The sequence below is a fragment of the Podarcis tiliguerta genome, assembly GCF_965153285.1.
Source record: "Podarcis tiliguerta genome assembly, chromosome: 14".
Lineage (NCBI taxonomy): Eukaryota > Metazoa > Chordata > Lepidosauria > Squamata > Lacertidae > Podarcis > Podarcis tiliguerta.
The window spans coordinates 41,354,687-41,375,674 of NC_139547.1; the positions used below are offsets into that span (position 1 = coordinate 41,354,687).

Sequence of the window (20,988 nt, forward strand, 5' to 3'; positions counted from 1 at the left end):
AATTGCTCTGGCACCCCCTACTGTTGGCCTCCCAGCCTTCTGCCCAATCATTCCCAATGGGCAGCTGCCACTGGCACTGAGTAGGCCCAGCCTTCTTATGAACTGCGTGGGCTGACTCATGGAAATCCCAGCATTCATCAGGATTTCAAGTTTTGAAAATGTTCACATTTCTCCTTGTATGAGAATGTCATTAAAGGCTGTAAAGAGGCATTCACTGTCATGGTTCCCAAAGACACAGAGAGAAATTATTATTTCATATGCTTTTAGCGGCAAGGATTTTATATGCAAAATACCGGGGGAGGCGGGGCGAAGAGAGAGAATGTCCCTGTCTAAGGGGATAGCTTATTAAATTATGGGAACTGACAACTCCTGAGGAAAATCACTTGGGTTAAACAAGGGGAAAAGAAAATAAATTGGAACAAGAACAGGCGATGTTCAAAGAAGTCCGGAAAAGCAGAAAGAGAAGGATTAGCTACCATCCGTTCTCAGTTGTATGAGAAGATATGAATATGAATCTCCACAAATTGTAGACTTAAATACATAAACAAAAGGGTTCATCGATGCCTACCTCCAATTAACTCCAATTACTTCTTACTATTATTAAATTATTATTGTTAAACTTCAATGATTATTTATGTTACTAGGACCAATGTTAATTGCCTAGTTCATTGTTTTGCTGTTGCTGTTTATAATGTTTAGGAGCTGTCCTAAATCACTATTTTTCATTTTGACAGTTTTCTGTGTGTGTGTGTGAACTGCTCTGCATTAAGTTACCGCAAATAAGCGACCTTAAACAACATGCCAGCTTCTTTACATGCTGAATGTGAAGAATCCACACATCATGGGGAACTGAGGGCTTTCAAGCAGGACAAAGATGTCTAAATAGGTCTCTTTCTCTTTTGCAGTGACATATTTGATGCCATGTTCCCTGTCACACACATTGCTGGAGAGACTGTCATACAACAGGGTAAGCGTCCCACCCTGCATATGGGTGGAAGCGTGAAATGCATTGCTCTATGAACATCCATGTTTGGGGGGAAATGCTGTGACCTTGGAGCTCAGCCCCTGCCTCTCTTCTACAAAAAGGGGGGCTGAAAGAGTGACTTCTCTTGTGGGTAACAGGAACGTAGACCTTCCCATGCCTTCTGCTCTTGTTCCAACTCCTCCCCCAGCCACTTGCCACCCATCAGGGTTTTCTGGGTCTAGAGCAGGGATGGGAAATGGGTCTTCCAAGAGTTGCTGTAGTTCAACTCCCATAATCCTTGACCATTGGCCACAGGGAATGAAGTTGATTCGAGCTGAAGCTCAACAACAAGCTACAGGTGGTGGGATTGTCCATTAGTTAATGAATTTTGGAAACAGATTGGTATAGAAATATTGGAAATTGTGGGTAGGAAGGTGGAAATATCAAAATTAATGGTTCTTATTAGCCTGAGTAGCACCGAGTTAAAAACAAAAGAGGAATGTAAATGGGTAAAATTGATGGTAACTGCAGCCAGACAGGTTATAGCGAGTAATTGGAAAAATGCAGAAGAGCTAGGGGTGAACCAATGGAGGAAAAAATTGAATAATATTATAATTTTAGAATATCTAACTGTGAAGATACACAGAATGAAAGGGTTTAAGGTCAGTGAGAAAGAGGAGGATTGGTTTGAGAAGATACTGAATTATTTGGGTAGATTTGAACAATTTGGGGAAATTAAATTGTTAAAAGTTAAATAAACCTTGTGGAGCGAGGAGTGTTAATGCATACAGAATTGTGCATATGGTTGATTTGAATATGTTATTATTGATTATGTATGCTCAATGTATCAGCTGCCTGGGGGGTTTCATTGTTGGGTTTTGATTGTTGGTAAAAATAAATAAAGAAAGAAAAAACATGCTACAGGTCTTCCAGCCTTGGTCCAGAACCTAGGCCAATGGTTCTCAAAGGGTTTGGCAGGAGAAGATGGTGGGAAGGCTCAAGGACAATCTAATAGGCATTTGAACATTTCAACGTAATGTAGTATAGTATCAAAATAATTTTGTTGGGATATACAACCAGGGACAGTATCCACTCTTCTGGCTGTTCTATAGTTCTGCACAACCTGTTGTTGTGAGCAGGTATTTTCAACTCTGACAAATATGAAAAATGAGAAAGGAGAAAGCCGTCTTTGTGTTGAGGAGATGAGCATTTTTAGGGATCTCAAATTAGACCTAATATAAACAAGATTACTCGGCAAAAGCAAGCTCGCACCTCTCATTGAGTTTGTACACATGCTTAAGGTACATATCTAAGAGGCTAGTTTATAATTATATTTTGGGAATGGTTCGTGTTCTTATGTAGCTGCATTGTTTTATATTTTCTGGATGTCCCATGACCGTATTCTAAAGCAGTTGTGTTCTGTAACACAATCAAGCACTGCTAGGAGTTGTTTATTTATTTTCCCCCAATGTATTTCTTGTCAATAAAAAAATTGGCATGATGCGAACAAATTTTGATTCTGAAAGTGTGGTTCAGAGAAGGAAGTTTGAGAACCACTGACTTAGACTGTTGGGAAAGTGTAGGGAGAGCAGTTGGATGGAGAAAGTGATGACTGAGAAGGAGGTTTAGTTGCCTTTCCACCTGTCTGCCATTTATTTGGTGGAAGAATCGCCTTTCCAGGAGAAGTGACCCATGGGCTTTGAAGGCACCAGCCAGAAGTGTAGCATGTATTTATTTATTTATTTTATTTATTTATTGCATTTACATCCCACCTCCTTCTCCAAGGAGCTGAGGGTAGTGTTCACGATTCTCCGCCTTCACGTTTATTCTCCACAACAACCCTGGCAGATTGGGCTGAGAGGCAAGGACTGGCCCAAGAATACCCAGTGAGCTTCAGGGCTCTGTGAGAATTTCAACCCTGGCCTCCCAGGTCCTAGGTCTGGCACTCTAAACACGAGCTTTCTGTAGTGCTGGCCTTAATTCACTTGAGAAAAGCTGCCTGAGTATCTTTGCTAGAAACAGAATTAATAAGGAAAGCTGAAATTGAAGATGTGTTAATGAGAGTTAATATACTTGGCAGTTCATCATGCCATGCGCTTACTTGCCAGATGGCAATGCAGTAAAATGCAGGAATACTTTAATTTCCAGCGATATCCTGTTGATCATGAATATACAAGGTGGTATTTTGAAATAACCAAATACACAAGTTGGAAATGGGAGCTCTTGCCTGGCTCCATGAGTCTGCGCAAGAGTATGCTGTCTCCATTTTGGAAACGGTTTGTGAAAACCATCAAAACTTGTTTTTGTTTCCTTGCAGGAGACGAAGGAGACAACTTCTACGTGATCGACCAAGGAGAAGTGGATGTAAGTGCGAATTCACCTCTTACCTGGCAGAATTTTGTGGTTTCCCTTCAGATCTTATTCATGCTACCCCGGGAACAGAAAAAAAACTGCCTTATACTCAGACCTCCTGGTCCACTTAGTATTGCCTACACTGACTGGCAGTGGCTCCAGTCATCCTTGGCATGTCTGCAGGGACAAAGTGTTGCCACTTGCATGTGCTGGACATTGTGTAGCTCCTGTAAGAGAGGGAGAGAGAGAGAGAGAGAGAGAGATGCAGTTTCAAAGGCACATTTAACTTCAGTGTGGATGAGCCATTCGTATTATGTTCGAACCAAGTCATCGTGCCCTAAAAAATACTTCTCCTCTTCCCATATGTCCACCCAGCTCAGTTTTAAAAACCTTGCTTCCACAATAGGTTCTAGTCCGAAAGGGAGCAGCTCTTCGGGGCTGACTTGGCTTGCAAGAAGCAATTTTCCCACGCGGCACAGTTCGTGAGCCAAGCTTATTTGTCCGCGTGAAGTAGGTTAATGGGGTATCATATGCAAACAAATTACTTTAGAAGCCATATTAACCACACCTGTAGGCAAGACATTTTGCCACTGGATGATCGAGATGGAAGGCTATCAAGATGGAATGCACCCGAGGGGCCGCGAGAAAGGAGAGCAGACTATTTTCGGTAATCACCCAGTTTAGTTTACGTGTAGCTTGCCTCTTCCCATAGAGGACGAGAGCGGCAGCCTCGGGCTGATGGTTTCATCTTCAGGAATCTCACTGTGCTCTTCAGAACTTGCTCCCGAAGGGCTAAACCTTGAATTGGAAGTGCTTGCAAAGGGAGCCCTTTCATCAAGCAGATGCGAGATTCGTCCTGGCTTTATAGATGCCTGGGCACCCGAAAGTTCTGTCCCATGCCATTCAGGGAGATAGCATTGCAGATAGGGAAACCAGCTTAGGAACTTTAGAAACACACACACACACACACACACACACACACACACACACACAGGCTGGATTGTGCATCTGTTAAGGGATGACGTTGAGATACAAGCAGAGATCCCCTTAACCCCCTCCAGTCTGGAGCAAGCATCAATAGATTCAGGAGAGTGGTCCTTTTTTGTGGGGGGGGGGCAAGAACCCCAAAATCCCATGATGTACAGAACATGCCCAGAGGCCATGAGATGATGGGCTGTTTTTAAAAAATGAAGGGAAGGGAACACAATGGAGTAGATGGAATGCCAACCAGGGAGCGTTTGGTGGGTGTTTGTTGCTGTTGTTAACAATCATCTAGAAGATCAGATGCTTGAGGTTGTTGTTCTGAAATCCTCTTTGCAGTTTTTAAAAGAAAGCCTTGGAAATGTGATTTTTTGTGTTTGTGTGTGTGTGGCTTATTTCAGTACTGGCTAATCTCAGGGACGCAGGGATCAGGTTATCTGATGCGGAAAGTCTCTTCCCATCCCTATTCTATTTCAAGAAGCAAGCGGTGTATTTTAAGCTGCCCAGCAGCTCCTTGCAGTTATTTTAGTGAGAGGCATCTTCTTCTTTTTTAAAAAAAGTGCTTGTTTGTGTCAGGGGACCGTCTAATTGGCATTGTTCAGAACTGAAAACCTCACACTCCGAAAGTCACTCCTCAGGAAATCCGTGTGACTCATTGTTCCTATCAAGGAAGGTAGCAATGCCACATCGGCAGGTCAAGGAGGAGAGGCAAAACTTGACAATTATCACAACTGCAGTGTTTATAGACGTGTGGTAACGTTGGCTTTATTTTTAAAACTTAGTGGCACCTTAGCAGCCAACAGGCTTGCGGAGGCATGAGCATGGCCGGGTATTCTGCCCTGCAATAAGGGGACAGGCATCAAAATCTGGCACCTAGGTACCCCCAGATCCTGTGCCAAGGCAGGTCAAATTGTGCATGCTAAGAAACGGTGCACATTTGCTCCTTCTCTCGAGGTCTGCTGCCACTAGCCACCTCCAAAACTCTCCTCAAAAAAAGCCTTCAGCTCATCCCCACAGACTCCATCTCTTGCTGAACCTAAGGCTGTGCACACCCAGGGCCGGATTTAGGTTTGATGAGGCCCTAAGCTACTGAAGGTAATGGGGCCCTTATATGTCCAGCTGTCCTTTGTCAACAACAAATTGTCGCTGTTTTTTGTGTTGGATATATGCTATATGGTAATTTATGGACCTAATAGGTATCTAAACCCATCTGCACATAACAAAATAGGAGCCTACACAACACAAATCACTGTTGCTGTATGTAGGTTTTATTTTATTTGTTTTTTTATCTTATATTTTGGAAATGTACATCCAGGTTTTTTCCCTTTAATTTTTTTGGGGGCCCCCAAGAGAGTGGGACCCTAAGCTATACCCTGTTTAGTTTATATGTAAATCTGGCACTGTGCACACCCCATCCATATTTAAGCACACCCCATAATAAAACTAAAACTACCCTAATAAATATAAAACTACCCTGAAAGCTCTGGTTTTCTCCTCACAGAACTACAATGCCCAGCACCCTTAATGAACTACAGTTCCCAAGATTCTTTGGGGGAAAGCCCTGAGCTTTAAACGGACAGTGCGGATGTGACCACTGGTCAAACTACACATTGCAGGGATGGATCCTGAGCATATACTATGCTGCTGAGCTGTTGCCACTCTGTGTGGCTGTCATCTGTCAGCATTGTGCAGAGTGGGCCATATCTTGGTGATAGACCACATGTTTTGCCTACAGAAGGTCTCAGGTTCAAACAACAGCATCTCCGGGTAGGGCTAGGAATAGCCGCTGCCTGAGACCCTAGGGAGCCACTGCCAGTCCGTGTAGACAGTACTGAGCTACATGGACCAGTGGTCTGACACAGTATAAGACAAGCACCATGTGTTCGTTCTCCTGGACTAGATGGACAAATAGCCTGATCTAGGATACATCCATCCATCCATCCATCCATCCATTTCTCTCTCACCTTTCCTCCAAGGAGCTCAAGGTGGTGTATATGCTCCTCCTTCTCTTCATTTTAACCTCATAACAACCCTGAGAGGTAGGTTAGGCTGAAAGAGAGCATCTGGTTTTGTTGTTGTTTAGTCGTTTAGTCATGTCCGACTCTTTGTGACCCCATGGCCAGAGCACGCCAGGCACTCCTGTCTTCCACTGCCACCCGTAGTTTTGTCAAACTCATGCTGGTAGCTTCACGAACACTATCCAACCATCTTGTCCTCTGTCGTCCCCTTCTCCTTGTGCCCTCAATCTTTCCCAACGTCAGGGTCTTTTTCAGGGAGTCTTCTCTTCTCATGAGGTGGCCAAAGTATTGGAGCCTCAGCTTCAGGATCTGTCCTTCCAGTGAGCAGTCAGGGCTGATTTCCTTAAGAATGGAGAGGTTTGATCTTCTTGCAGTCCATGGGATTCTCAAGAGTCTCCTCCAGCACCATAATTCAATCTGGTCTTAGGTACCCAGCAAACTTCATGACCTAGTGGGGATTTGAACCCTAACGAACTCCATCTGCAGGAGTCTCATATGTTTGCAGAATGGTGCTTGCCTCCCTCTCTGCCCCCCCCCATGTACCTCTAATCAGTGGTGGGGAGGGGCTCCCATAACCATGCTTGGAGAGGAGAGGGGGGAATCATTCCATCTAGCCTTCTGATGAAACACATTTGCCTTAGTGTGATGTTGAATTCTTCCCCTGGTCTCCCAGGTCCTAGTCTAACACTCTAACCTCTACACCACACTGCATAACAGCTTGGCTTCACTTGAACTGCTGACAATGGCCCCTCTCACAATTGGATGCTATTACTCACAGAATACTTTGAATAAAAATGGTGTTGTTATTCTTGACAGTATTCCTCCTGCGTACATACATAGGTTAACTTTTTCCGCTAAGCCTGATTTGCATATGTTTAAATGAGCTGCCCTTGGCTTTTACTCAGAATGATCCATTGACCATGTTCTTTTGAGTCCTGGGTTGCCCTGGAAAGAGGAGAGAAAGACTGCACTGTGTGTGTGTGTGTGTGTGTGTGTGTGTGTGTAGGGGGGGGGCGGTCAGATCCTGTTGCATCCCCATTTCCATCCCTAGGAAGCCTGCTACTTTGCTATTACAGTTGATCTTCCAGTCACCTTGTTTATTCACATTCAAAAGTCTCTGGATCCAGAAAATCTAGATAGAGGAGCAGCTTAAGTCTCTTTCCGTCTTGGTGGTCAGACAGTCGCATTGCTTCCTCATGAAGCCTGGCGACCTGCCTAAACGTATCTGGTGAAACATAAATGATGGGCTTCCAGTAAAAAAAAAAACCCTCTGAAAGTACCTGCTCCAAAGTGTGTGTTTTTGATGGGCGAGGGGAGGAGTTCCAGATCTATATTTCCAAATATAAACCTCCTTCCTGTTGGTTACTTTCATTTTTCAAGCCTTGATCTTTCCCCCTTTTCTTCCCTGCATAAAAAGAAAATAACGCTTAGCTGTTTCACTGTAGAACAGCTCTTACGGTCAGAAAGTTCTTCCTGATTTTGAGCTGAAATTTCTTTTCTTATAAGTTGAAACCATTGGTTCAGATCCAACCCCCTGGCACAGGAGAAAACAAGCTTGCTGCATCTTCCATGTGGCAGACCTTTAGATTTTTGAATCTATATCATATCGCCTCTCACTCTCTTCTTTTTCATCATCACCATCAACTGTTTGCTTGCATAACTACAGTACAAACCACACCATATGAAGAACGGTCGAAGCAGCTGGGTATTTTAGCCGGGAAAAGAGGAGACAAGAAAGGAGTTACTGTTCAACATTGGAACGGGCTTCCTCAGGAGGCTGTGGGCTCTCCTTCATCTGAGTTTTTAAAGCAGAGGTTGGATGGCTGGGCTGGACTAAATGACCCTTCAGGTCCCTTACAAATTTACAGTTCTCTGAATCTATGAGAGCAGCTCACTACATCACCAAAGTTTACATAACAAAATATAAACATTCCTCAACATTTAAGTTGCAAGGCATAGCAAAGTTTAAATAGCCACGGGCATGAGTATTAATAGGCTAATCAAAACATCTAAATAGATATACACTTAGATTGAACAATGCACAAATTATTCATACTAATGCTAACAACAGAAGTAAAAAAACAAAACAAACCCACTGAAATAGCAGCAAAAATAATACGCCTTAACCAAAACTAAACATTGCCCCCAGCTACAGCAGCTAAACAAGACCCCACCCTGGGAGCCTCTGGGCAGCTGCAGGAACAGCCTTTGTAGCTGGAGTCACAGAGGGGTGGGAAGGGGGAGAAATCTGATTCAGTTTGCATTTAAAGGTGAACCTACCTAATTTATGCTTTCCAGACACTATGCAAACCGAAGCAAGCCACCCTTTGAAATTTGCACTTTTCCGAGTTTTGCAATGCCATTCTCCACCCCAGGTCACGTGTGCCCAAATGCACACATTAGAGTAAAGTGTGCATAAAAATGCACACGTTGGTGAAAATGACCTGCAAAAAAATAAATTACAGTGGTGCCTCGCAAGACGAAAAGAATCCGTTCTGCGAGTCTCTTCGTCTAGCGTTTTTTTCGTCTTGCGAAGCAAGCCCATTAGCGGATTAGCGCTATTAGCGGTTTAGCGGCTATTAGCGGCTATTAAAGGCTTAAGGGATTAGCGGATTAGCTGCTAAAAGGCTATTAGAAAAAGGGGGTGGGGAGCGAAAAAAACCCCCCAGGAATCGCAAGACATTTTCGTCCTGCGAAGCACCTCCAAAACGGAAAACCCTTTTGTCTAGCGGGTTTTCCGTCTTGCGAGGCATTCGTCTTGCGGGGCACCACTGTAATTAAAAAAATGCATTATGTTTGGGTAACATTGCTTTGCGAAAATGTGCCTATTCTGAGAAATTTGCACCAAAAATGCTGATGGATTTTCATGAGGATTAAAAGGAAGACACTAATGATAAATTGCTGCAGATTGCGGTGGGATAGGGGAGATAAATTGAAAGAACAAAATTGTCAGATATATATTTTTTTATCCTGCCTTGGTCTAGTCCAGCATTTTGACTGGCAATAAATGGCTCTCCCATATCATAGACAGAGGTTCCCCCAAGACCCATTTAAATAGAGAAGCCAAGGACTGAACCTCAGGCTTAATACGTGCAAATCATGTGCTTTAGCACTGAACCCAACACAGCTCTACTCCAAATAACAAATTTGGTTTCTTACATTACTTAAATTGGTGTGCATGTGTCCTTTTCATCTCTCAAGAAGCAGATTTCTTAAAACTTTTCCCCACACCCTGTCTCTGGGTGTATGTGGGGGGGGGGGGAGTGCTCCTTTTGGCTGATATTTTTCACCTTTCTTCATTCTTTCTCAGGAAACCAGAAGGCTAAAATAAGCTGGGACCTTAAATAGACTTCTTCCACGTGGACAATGTTTCATTCTTCCTCCTTTTTTTAAAAAAAGAGGCAGATTTGCAAGTAAACTTAGCGTGGCTGAACTTTCAGCCCAGAGGACAGGATGACAGGGCCATGCATCATCAATACACTTTGTCATCATCGCGAAAACAAAATTTACTGTGTCATGTCTGGCCAAGCACTGAGGTTTTAAACTTTGAATACAGTGTCTTCCTGTTTCAAACACTCAGGTCATTTGTGTTAGTTCCTCCAACCCCCAAAACACACTTCCCCCCCTTTCATGAGGCTGATATTAGAAAATGACATTTTTATTGGGGAAGTGAATGCAGGTTCTTAAGTTCACATCTCTGGAGGATTACAGCACGTCCAGACAGCTGCATTATGTGCTCCTTCTTGGTCACTAGAGAAGGGAGCAAGGGTCGTTTCCGAGCACAATTCAAAATGTTGGTGCTGACCTTTAAAGCCCTACATGGCTTTGGCACTGTATACCTGAAGAAGCATAGCTACCCCAATTGGTCAGTCCAGACACTGAAGTCCAGCTCCAAGGGCCTTCTGGTGGTCCCCTCATTGCAAGAAGTGAGGTTACAGGAAACTAGGCACAGGGCCTTCTCAGTAGTGGCGCCTGCCCTGTGCAAGGCCCTCCCATCAGATGTCAAGGAAATAAACTGGGCTCTTTTTATTTCAGACGGAACTCACCAGAACTCAGTTCTGGCACCTCTCAGGTGGTCGCCATTGCCATTCTAAGAGGTGTTCATGGCACTGCTTTTTCTAGAAAAGTAGCACTGTAAATAAACAACTATTTGACTTTTAAAAGACATGTGAAGGCAGCCTTGTATCAGGAAGTTTTTAATGTTTGATGTTTTCCTGTGTTCTGTGCATGGGCTCCCAGTACGTTTCCGAGCACAATTCAAAGTGTTGGTGCTGACCTTTGACACCCTAAACGGCCTTGGTCCTGTATATCTGAAGGAGCGTCTCCACCCCCATCGTTTTGCCCGGACGCTGAGGTCCAGCGCCAAGGGCCTTCTGGCGGTTCCCTCATTGCGAGAAGTGAGGTTACAGGGAACCAGACAGAGGGCCTTCTCAGTAGTGGCGTCTACCCTGTGGAACGCCCTCCCTTCAGATGTGAAGGAAACAAGCAGCTATCTTATCTTTAAAAGACATCTGAAGGCGGCCCTGTTTAGGGAAGTTTTTAATATTTAATGCTGTATTGTTTTTAACACTTGATTGGGAGCTGCCCAGAGTGGCTGGGGAAACTCAGCCAGATGGGCGGGGGTATAAATAAATTATTATTATTATTATTATTATTATTATTATTCTGTGTTTTAATTTGTTGCCCACTCTGGGCAGCTTCCAACGTAAAATAAAAGAACATAACAAAACATCAATTATTAAAAACTTCCTGATACAGCGCTGCCCTCGGTTGTCAATGGAAGCTTGTGGAGTAGGTTACCTCCTTGACATCTGACAAGAGAGCATTCCACAGGGCGGGCGCCACTACTAAGAAGGCCCTCTGCCTGGTTCCCTGTAACCTCCCTTCCTACAAGGAGGGAGCCTCCAGAAGGCTCAGAGAGCTACTGTCCGTCAGTGTGGACAGTAGGGAGCTAGATGGACCAAAAGTTTGACTCAGTATAAAGCAACTTCCTGTGTGCCTGCGGCCCCAGCAATTACTTGAATTCCACTTTGCTAATGAAGTTTATAAAGCCGAGGCGTGCGGTGGGGGAGAGGAAGGCATCCCTTTTATGTAAGATCTTTCCCCTGTTCCGTGCTGGATTTCTTTTGAGTTTCACAATGGTGGTGTTTTCCTGCAAACTTCCTTGCAGCTACCTTCTCCTCTCCTTTCAAGTCCGACAGTATTGCCGAAACAGAAAAAGGAAGACAGTGACAGCCCTGCCCCTTGGTTCTGTGCGCGCCAGACTCTACAAAGAGGGTGCGTTGGGGGAAACCCTCAGATGCCAACACACCACAGGGAGCTGGAAACTCAAAGAGCAAATGCAGCCCTTGTACTAAAAGCAAGAAGACTTGAAATTCTGTCCGCAAAGCAGGTTGTTCCACCAATCACTGCGGTTGTTTTTAGTGACTCTGTAAGGAAATGGCTCAGCTATTGTTTCTGGACTGTTGACTTCCAGAGACCCATAGCATGTGAGAGAGACGGCTATTTTTTGGAATGTGCATTTTGCAATGTGTATTTTGGAAGAACAGTCATTTCCCCTTCAACTAAGTTCCTAAATTGGGTTTTTTAGAAAATAAAATAAAAATCTGTGTATTAAACTTGCTTGAAAATTCAAATTAAAAAAACAAAACAGATACAAAGGGTAAGTTATTACTATAACAGGCTTTGTACAGCTCAATAGCTATACATAATCTCAATACGTTGTGCTCCCTTTAGGTTTTCTTTACAGGGTTTCCATTACAAAATTCTTTACAGGGTTGTGAGATGAAGAGATAACTCAGAAGTCCCATAGTCTAGTGTACATCAAAGATGGGGAAGGAGGAGGCATTATCCTTTACACTTGTGTCATCAATAAAGACTTGCCTCAATTTTTTTCTCAAATGGGTCCACTATCTTTTGCCCCTGGTTGCCCTTAACTCAATAAAACCAATTGAGTTAAGGGCAACCAGGGGTTTTGTTTTGGAAAAATCTGTGATATTTGCAGACATTCACAAATTATATTCCTATGGTATGGGGATTAAGAGAAAATGCATATTGAAGTTGGAAGGATAAACGCTTGACATTGGTTAGGCAATGGTCTGAATCTCTTATTGCCCTTTCTCATTTGAATCCATTTCTTGCAATTGTCAATCTCCTTTAGACAACACATGAGAAAGCCTATGCTACTATACATTGGGTGGGGTGGAGGGGGGGGGGAATTAGGCCAAGGGCCACATTCTCTTCTGAGCAGCATTCTGTCAGGCTTTAGGGAATCCGACCCCCCTCCCTCACGGCAGGCTGCCAGTACAGTGGTGCCCCGCAAGACGAATGCCTCGCAAGACGGAAAACCCGCTTGACGAAAGGGTTTTCCGTTTTGGAGGTGCTTCGCAAAACGAATTTGCTATGGGCTTGCTTCGCAAGACGAAAATGTCTTGCGATTCCTGGGGTTTTTCCCCCTCCCCCCCTTTTCCCCAAGCCCCTAAGCCGCTTAACAGCTGTTCGCTAAGCCACTTAACAGCTGATCGCTAAGCCGCTTAACAGCTGATCTAAGCCGCTTAACAGCTGATCTAAGCCGCTAATAGCCTTTTAGCAGCTAATCCGCTAATCCCTTAAGCTTTTAATAGCCGCTAATAGCCGCTAAACCGCTAATAGCGCTAATAGCGCTAATCCGCTAATGGGCTTGCTTCGCAAGATGAAAAAAACCGCAAGACGAAGAGACTCACGGAACGGATTCTTTTCGTCTTGCGAGGCACCACTGTAATGGAAAGACAAAAAGCTCTTACCAAGTCTTTTATTCAATATTCACAGAGAGAGCCGTAGAAATGCTGTCTCTTGGATAATGACGTTGCTTCGAATAATCTCTTCCCCCCTTCCCTTCTCCGTCGTCAACAGCCCCACCTCCCTTACAGTGTCTGCTTAGGGACAATTGCCTCTGGGCTCTCTGCTCTCCTACTTTCATTGCTCTCCGTGTTCTGGGAGAGGGGGGGTCTGGAATGCTCTCTAGCGATAATGCGTCAGCCAGCTGTTCCTGCTCTGCTTCTCCCGTTATTTCCCAGCTTTGCCCCTCTTCTATCCCTGAGCTGTGACCCGTCATAAATCTATACCGTCCTCCTCTTCTCAGGAAGGTTCAGGAGTACAGGGAGGCCATCTCCACCATTCCTCTTCAGTCCAATCCCTGACAGCCGCATGTCAAAAGTTGGCAGAGAAATGAATGTAAATGTTTCCTTTATACATTGACCTCTGCACACACACTCTTCTCTAGCCTCCATCTGGGAAAGCAAGGAGTGTCATCAGAGTTCAGGAACATCTTCCAGGCAGGCCAAAATATTCTGGGTACCAAAGCAGGGCCAGTGAAGAGTGTGGCCTGATGGGAGTTCTGATGCCACATAGAAAGGCCTGGAGGGCCACATTTGATTGCCAGGCCTGGGGTCCCCCCTTCTATATATGTTTAAATTAACACTGATGAATTATTCTTATCGTAGAATAATAGAACTGTAGAGTTTGAAGGAAACCCAGCTAGATGGGCAGGTTATAAATAATAAAATTGTTTTCTTCATCATCATCTAGTCCATGGGTAGGCAACCTAAGCCCTGTGGGCTGGATCCGGCCCAATCACCTTCTAAATCCGGGCCGCGGACAGTTCAGGAATCAGTGTGTTTTTACATGAGTAGAATGTGCACTTTTATTTAAAATGCATCTCTGGGTTATTTGTGGGGCCTGCCTGGTGTTTTTACATGAGTAGAATGTGCACTTTTATTTAAAATGCATCTCTGGGTTATTTGTGGGGCATAGGAATTCGTTCATTCCCCCCCAAAAAATATAGTCTGGCCCCCCCCACAAGGTCTGAGGGACAGTGGATTGGCCCCCTGCTTGCTGACCCCTGATCTAGTCCAGCCCCTGCAATGCAGGAATATGCAGCTGCCCCATACGGGAATCAAACCTGCAACCTTGGCGTTATCAGCACTGTGTTCTAACCAACTGAGCTATCACTGATGCTCACATTGCTTTTTTCTCTCACTGGCAGGTGTATGTGAACGGAGAATGGGTCACCAGCATTGGAGAAGGAGGAAGCTTTGGAGAACTCGCCCTCATCTACGGAACGCCAAGAGCTGCAACGGTTAAAGCCAAGACAGACCTCAAGCTTTGGGGTATCGACAGGGACAGCTACAGGCGCATTCTAATGGTGGGTTTAAAACCTAATTATTTGCCTAAGTTATTGCTTCTATTTTACTGGTTCCTTTACGGATGCCGTAAACTCATATGGTGCTTTAGTGTTTTACAACAGAGGTTAAAGGCTTTGAAAGTTGTCTGCTCTGCTTGGAAAATCAACAGCAGTACATGGGTTTCTACTGTGATTTGTGGGAGAGAAAGGCACTGTAAACAGAATGTGCCATCCCATATTGTCTTTATGACAAGTGAGATGCTTCTAGCCTTCCCCTTTTGCCTCCAGAAAAGTAGCCAGCAGGAAAACGGTCAGGACCTGGCTGGGGTCAAGTCGTGGGCGGCCAAACCCAAATCTAAGCCTGGAAGTTGCAAAGAGGATGGAAGTAGTGGGAAGCTGAAACCTGAAGATCAGCAAGTATAGCTTTACTGAACAAGTGGAGGCTGAAAGTACTTAGGCTACACTTGGCCAATCCAGAGACTCCATACTGCCAGCCAATTGGAAGGGCTGATGTTGCCTTATCCTCATCCATTGAGAGTCCTTCCTCACCCCACAGAACACCCTGCCTGCCATTATAATAACTGCGCAAGAGAACATGGGATGTACTGCAAACGGTAATTGGGGCATTCCTGGGAGAGGAGGAGCCCAATGGTGGTTGGTCCAGCCAGGCTGACGTAGGGGGCTTTGCTGCCTCACCAATTTGCCGGGTTTATTTATTAATTTTGTATACTGATGGAGCCAAGTGAAATGTTATGTTTCATTATGGTTTATTTATATGCTGCTTTTGGGCCACAAAGGGTTATCCCTCTTCAGCCCCACATTTTTGTTCTTCCAGCCCTCTTTTTTTAAGACCTCTCCCCTTCCTCTCTGCCTGTTGCTTTCTCTAGGATTTATATACACTCGGGTTCCACTTACAGAATACAATGTGTTCTGTGGAAATTGTAAACTTGAACGTTTGCCTGGAAATCGTTTATTAGGCAAATGTTCACATAACAGGTCTACGACTTCCATTGTTTCCTATGGAAATATTTATGATTTGGGATTTGTCCGATTCTCCCCATTTCCCCCCAATGGTTTTTCCCTAAAGTGGCTGCAGCCCAAGGAAAACACTGATTTGTCCGATCTCTTCTGTTCTCTGTTTTGTCCAATCTTGCTCGTTTCCTGCATGGTTTCTGCCCCAAAATGGCTGCCGTCCACCAGCAAAGCAGAAACAAGCAAGGAAATAAGGAAGTGGGCAAACTCCCAATGTTTGGATATCTGAATCTGCGTTACTTATAGTGTAATGTTTGGGCATAATTCTTTATGTGTGGATAAGTGACTTTTTGCACAACAAGCGGGTAGATAGCAGGACCTGGTGTAGCCTTTGCTGGCCCCCATCCCTCTTCCCTGGGTCCTTGTATACATCCTGGCTCCATGACCTATATCAGCCACTTGGCCAAGCCAGCCTTGAGATGTGGCTAAGCCAGCAGCTACTAACAGACAAATTGTAAGTGGCTTACATATTAAGTCCGCAGTCAACCCATCAAAAATGGGTAAAAGGCAGTTTGGGTTTCAAGGCACCAGTGCACCTATTATTTCAGAAATTTCCTCCGTCACCTCTTCCTAGAATTTGTATGCCCACTATCATTTCTAAATTGATTAATCATCCTCCCCAAACTACAGCTCAGTCAGTAGGTCTTCCCCCCATCCTTTTTCCTACTAGTTCCTTTTTTACTCACTTTCTCACCCAGTAGGTGGGAAATACTTATTGCTGTTGATTAGCGAGATCAAATGCAGCATGTTGTGCAACATTTTTCTTGTCAGCCATAACTTCTCTGAGGGGGCCCTGCTACTTACCACACTGGGCATCTGACTAATCCATCCAGGAGTCATTTATTCATGGCCTGAATATCTTTGCAGGGCTCTTTTTTTGAGTGTGTGTGTAATAACCAGCAGCATACATACAATTCCACATCTGCAAGGCAGCCCTGAGGATGATTGAGTGCATTTCCTTATTGGGACATCCTTCATGACTAATGCAAGTTAGTCAGCTAGTCTCTCTCCACAAACTATCAGTACTGTTTCCTCAACTTAAAGCTGTCAAACATATAAATAATATTGGGATATATCCAGCTAAGTTCTATGCAGAGCATACCCACCGAAATGAATGAACCACTCATGTCCATTCATTTCAGTGGGTCTACTCTGTGCATTGTATACAGCCGACTGAGTCTGCCAAAGCTGAAGGAGGGCGGAGAAGAGTGGTTTAGAAATCTTTAAAATTAATATGCTTAAAAAATAACAATCCTTCAACACTTTCCAAAACCCTGTTTTTGCCAGCCGCTCTTCAAAGAACGTTTCGGGATTTGAGAACATTTTAAAAATTCCTCCTGCCCCCAGAAACTCTCAGGTCTGCGATTCTGTGAATAACAAACCCTCAGATGTAAAACAAACCCATTGCTGCAACTCTACTTAGCGCCGTGGAACGGATAGTGCCAGGGTCTTTTGAAGTATTTTGGTTTCATGATCAGCAACGCGTTTGTTTCAGCGGCTGTGTGCGCACAGACTGTTTTGTGCTCTGCTAAGAATGTTCCATTCTAAGCATAATTCAATATCAGGCTTACATAAGAATTAACTAGGGCTTCACACTGGGACCTCAAGCCAGCTCCCCGCTTGCCAGGATCCGCCTTCTTATTTGCAACCTGGGCCTGCTCTCCCCATTCTCCTGGCTTCGATTGGTTGAGCTCCCAAATTCAAGGCGCAGCTTTCTAGGAAGCAGCCCCTCAACTCCTGTTAGCACAGATGTAGGGGGTTCTGAGGTTGGAGAGAGGGAACAGGGCTGGTGGGAAGAGGAAGGGATAGGAAACCTGGAGTGAGAGAATGAGATGCAGAGAGGGAACCAAGCCAGGGGGCGGATTGGAGGAGAAGAAAGGGACATACCACAGAAGGTGGAGTTGATGGGGCTAGGTGGTTTGTTGTGTGCTTTGGAATCGAAATTGAATTGAAATTGAAATACTTTATTGTCACTTGTACAACTTGTATATAGTGAGATTACACGAGCACCCCCCACTCAGTTCTCTTAGTCTTAATTCCCCTCGTTTACTGACGCACGCCCACCAAACCCGAAAGTCAGTTGCCCTGTTGTTATCTTTTCATTCAGCAGCCTAACAGCCCATGGATAGAAGCTGTTCTTTACCCTGTTGGCGCAACTAATCATGCCTCTATATCTTCTGCCCGAGGGCAGGAGATCCAGAAAGTGCTGGCCAGGGTGTGAATCATCCCTGAGAATTTTCCTCACTCTCCTGAGGCAACGTTCTTCCGCTATTTCATCCAGCGGATTCATGGGACAGCCCATAATATCTGTCCCGTGAATCCGCTGGAAGGACTATTCATACAAGTCCTCCTTTTGGGCTTCCCATGGGCATATGGCTGGCCACTGTAGGAACAAGATGCTGGACTAGATAGGTCATTGGTCTGATTCTGCAGGCTCTTTGTACGTTCTTATGTGATAGACAGGGACAGGTTCAGGGCTTCGATGCAGTTCTTACGTAAAGGCAAATCTCTCAAATTCGTACTTTCTGAAACAATATGGGAAACATAGCTCACCCCCGCCCTCCTGCATTGAAATTAGCACTTATCCGAATTTTGCAATGTAGTTCTTTAGCCAAGCATTGTTTACAAAATTTGTAGAATTGTAGAGTTGGAAGGGCCACAAGAGCGATCTAGTCCAACCCCCTGCAATGTATATATTGGTGGTGGGGAAGCAGGGGTTCCTTTCCAAATTCCCCCTCCACTGCTTTTGCAAACTTTGTTGATGGCTCCAGCCTCTGTGTGGGTGACACTCTTTGGGCTGCATAAGCAACTCAGTGTTATTATTTATACCATTCTTTCTGCTGCCAAGCATTTTGGAAATGGCTGATTTGCTGTTTGGGATTGCTTTATGCAATTTTTATATTTTAAAAAATATGAATTTACGATGTAAGGATTTATGTCTTTTGGACAGAACTTCTCCAGTTGTTGCTGCTTTAGATGCTTGGTAAAAGCAAGGGGTTTTGTTGGTTTGTTTTGTTTTTACTGGAAATAAATAAATAAAAAAAACTTGGTGAAGAGGGTCAGGGGCCTGCTCCGCATTAGCAGAAGGAATGGGGAGACTGGGAAGGCTGGGTGGTGTTGCCCCAAGCAACTGCATTTGCTGTCTCATTCTTAAAAGTCACAGAACCCTGGAGTTGAAAAAGGTGAAATGGCCATGAGGACCTTCTAAGCAGGAGTGCCCCCTCATACTCTAGCTGGGGGGGGAGGGATTACCAGTGTGGTCATGCAGTGGTTAGAGTGTCAGACTAGGATCTGGGAGACCAGGGAGCCATCGTGGTGTAGTGGTTAAGAACGGTGGACTTGTAATCGCGTTTGCTTCCCCGCTCCTCCACATGCAGCTGCTGGGTGACCTTGGGCCAGTCACCCTTCTCTGAAGTCTCTCAGCCTCACTCACCTCACAGAGTGCTTGTTGTGGGGGAGGAAGGAAAAGGAGATTGTTAGCTGCTTTGAGACTCCTTAAGGCAGCGGTTCTCAACCTGTGGGTCCCCAGATGTTGTTGGACTACAACTCCCATCATCCCTGAGCTCTGGCCTTGCTAACTAGGGATGATGGGAGGTGTAGTCCAACAACATCTGGGGACCCACAGGTTGAGAACCGCTGCCTTAAGGGGAGTGAAAGGCATGATATCAAGTCCAAACTCCTCCTCCTCCTCCTCCTCCTCCTCTTCTTCTTCTTCTAGGTTCAAATCCTCCCTCAGCCATGAATCTCACAGGGTGACCATGGGCCAGCCACTCACTGTCAGCCTAACCTACCTCACAGGGTTGTTGTGAGGTTTAAATGAGGAGCAGGAGAACCACATAGGCCACCTTGAGCTCCTTGGAGGAAAAAATGTGACATGGATGCAAGAGCCAACAAGCAAATAAATAAAATTACACAAAAGAAAGGAGTTTAGAGGAGAAATTGCTTCAAGGGTCCCACCGAAAGCATACACAAAAACACAGTCCTCTTTCTGAAGGCTTGTCAGGTCCTAATCTGGTTGGAAGGCAAGTAGGCGAGGGCTTGAATTTGCCCATCGCTCATTGGTGCCTGGACAGCCAGCAATGGCCACTTGCCATGATGGTTATGCTTTGCCTCCTCAGTTGGAGGAAGCAATGCTTCTGAATCTCAGTTGCTGGGGACCACAGGAGGGGAGAGGGCTCTTGTGGTCAGATCCTGCTTGGATGGGCCATTGGCCTGATCCAGCAAGTTCTCCTTACATTCTTAGGTTCATAGAAGAGTAAGCAAGGCACACGGCACCTCACTTGGTGACAGCCTCCCTCACTATGGTGAGATGTATCTATATTTGAATTAAACCATTTGTTTCTACCTTTGCATCCATGCACATGCAATTCCAATGAGCCCCTTTTTGTCCTCTTGTTTTGGCAATACCTTAGTGGCCAACCTAAGCCCAGGGGTGGGTGGGGGGGGGAAGCATATGAAGATGGGCTGAGCTGCACTTACAGATTTCTGAGAGGAGAACTTGGTCTGCTGCCTCTCACAATATCTTCTGAGGTCAAATCTATTTGGCACCCTCTCTTGACAACATGCAGGCGGTTTGGTATCCTTTCCTCACCAGAGTGCATTTGCCAGAGTTCTGTCCACTGTGTGCTTAAAGAAATGACCATTACTTTCCATGGAAAACCATTTTTTTTTTGCACCGACTAAAAGATCACCGAGTCAGGTGGATTTCCCAATCTTTTCCAGTTCAGTCTGTCTAGCCGTGTAGCTTTCATTTAATTTTTTTAACGTGTTCATCGTTCACCCCTCTCTTTGGGATTTTCACCCTCTAAATATACCTGAAGACTTTCCACTGGCTTCTCTTGTTTGTCCAAAGTTTCCTTGATTGCTGTCCGCCTTGGAGAAGGGCGGCAGGGGGACGGGACGTGCGAGGTTTAACAAAACGAAAAGCTGCAAAGCTTTAAATGCTTATCCTGCCCCCCATAAATCACTGCTGGATTTTTTAAAGCAATAGTTCTGAACGAGATGTTTCTGGCAATGAGACATCCAGATGGAACATGGGGCCACAGGTGCAGGAACATCAGAGCCACAGAGATTGAGACTGTCATCTCCCTGGCCAGTTGTGCGATGGTGTGTTTGCAAAAAACAAAACCCCTAATCGAAATGGCATCAGTTTTATTTTCCTGATTCCATATCGTGTTGCAAACCCTGGACTCACTTCACTGCCTGTAAATCCCTTTTCGGCATTCTTCTTTTCTACTGAAACTTTGTGCCTCTTGGATATACTTTTTTTTATATATATTGCCTGGATACTAAAGTTCCAGTTTTCCAAAATGCATCTTATTGATAACCCTGCAGCCTATGGTTTAGAAGTGTCTTATTTTTTATGATCCGCTAAAACATCCGGTTATTACTTTAAAATAATAATAATAAATGACTTGTGTTCAGGGCTAGTCAGTTTAACAGCATACTGCTCTGCATGTATACTCAAGCGTAAGTCCCAC

At 44.7% G+C, this 20,988-nt stretch overlaps 1 protein-coding gene across 3 annotated transcripts in view; it reads left to right on the forward strand.

The window, feature by feature from the left end:
* The window catches only part of PRKAR1B (protein kinase cAMP-dependent type I regulatory subunit beta), a 112,634-nt gene that overhangs the window by 47,063 nt on the left and 44,583 nt on the right, over nucleotides 1–20,988 (forward strand). For all 3 annotated transcript variants that reach the window (XM_083413625.1, XM_083413624.1, XM_083413626.1), the window contains 3 exons: nucleotides 906–967; nucleotides 3,282–3,328; nucleotides 14,339–14,497. In XM_083413625.1, the coding sequence (XP_083269751.1) occupies nucleotides 906–967; nucleotides 3,282–3,328; nucleotides 14,339–14,497 (268 nt within the window). The remainder of the gene's footprint in view (nucleotides 1–905; nucleotides 968–3,281; nucleotides 3,329–14,338; nucleotides 14,498–20,988) is intronic.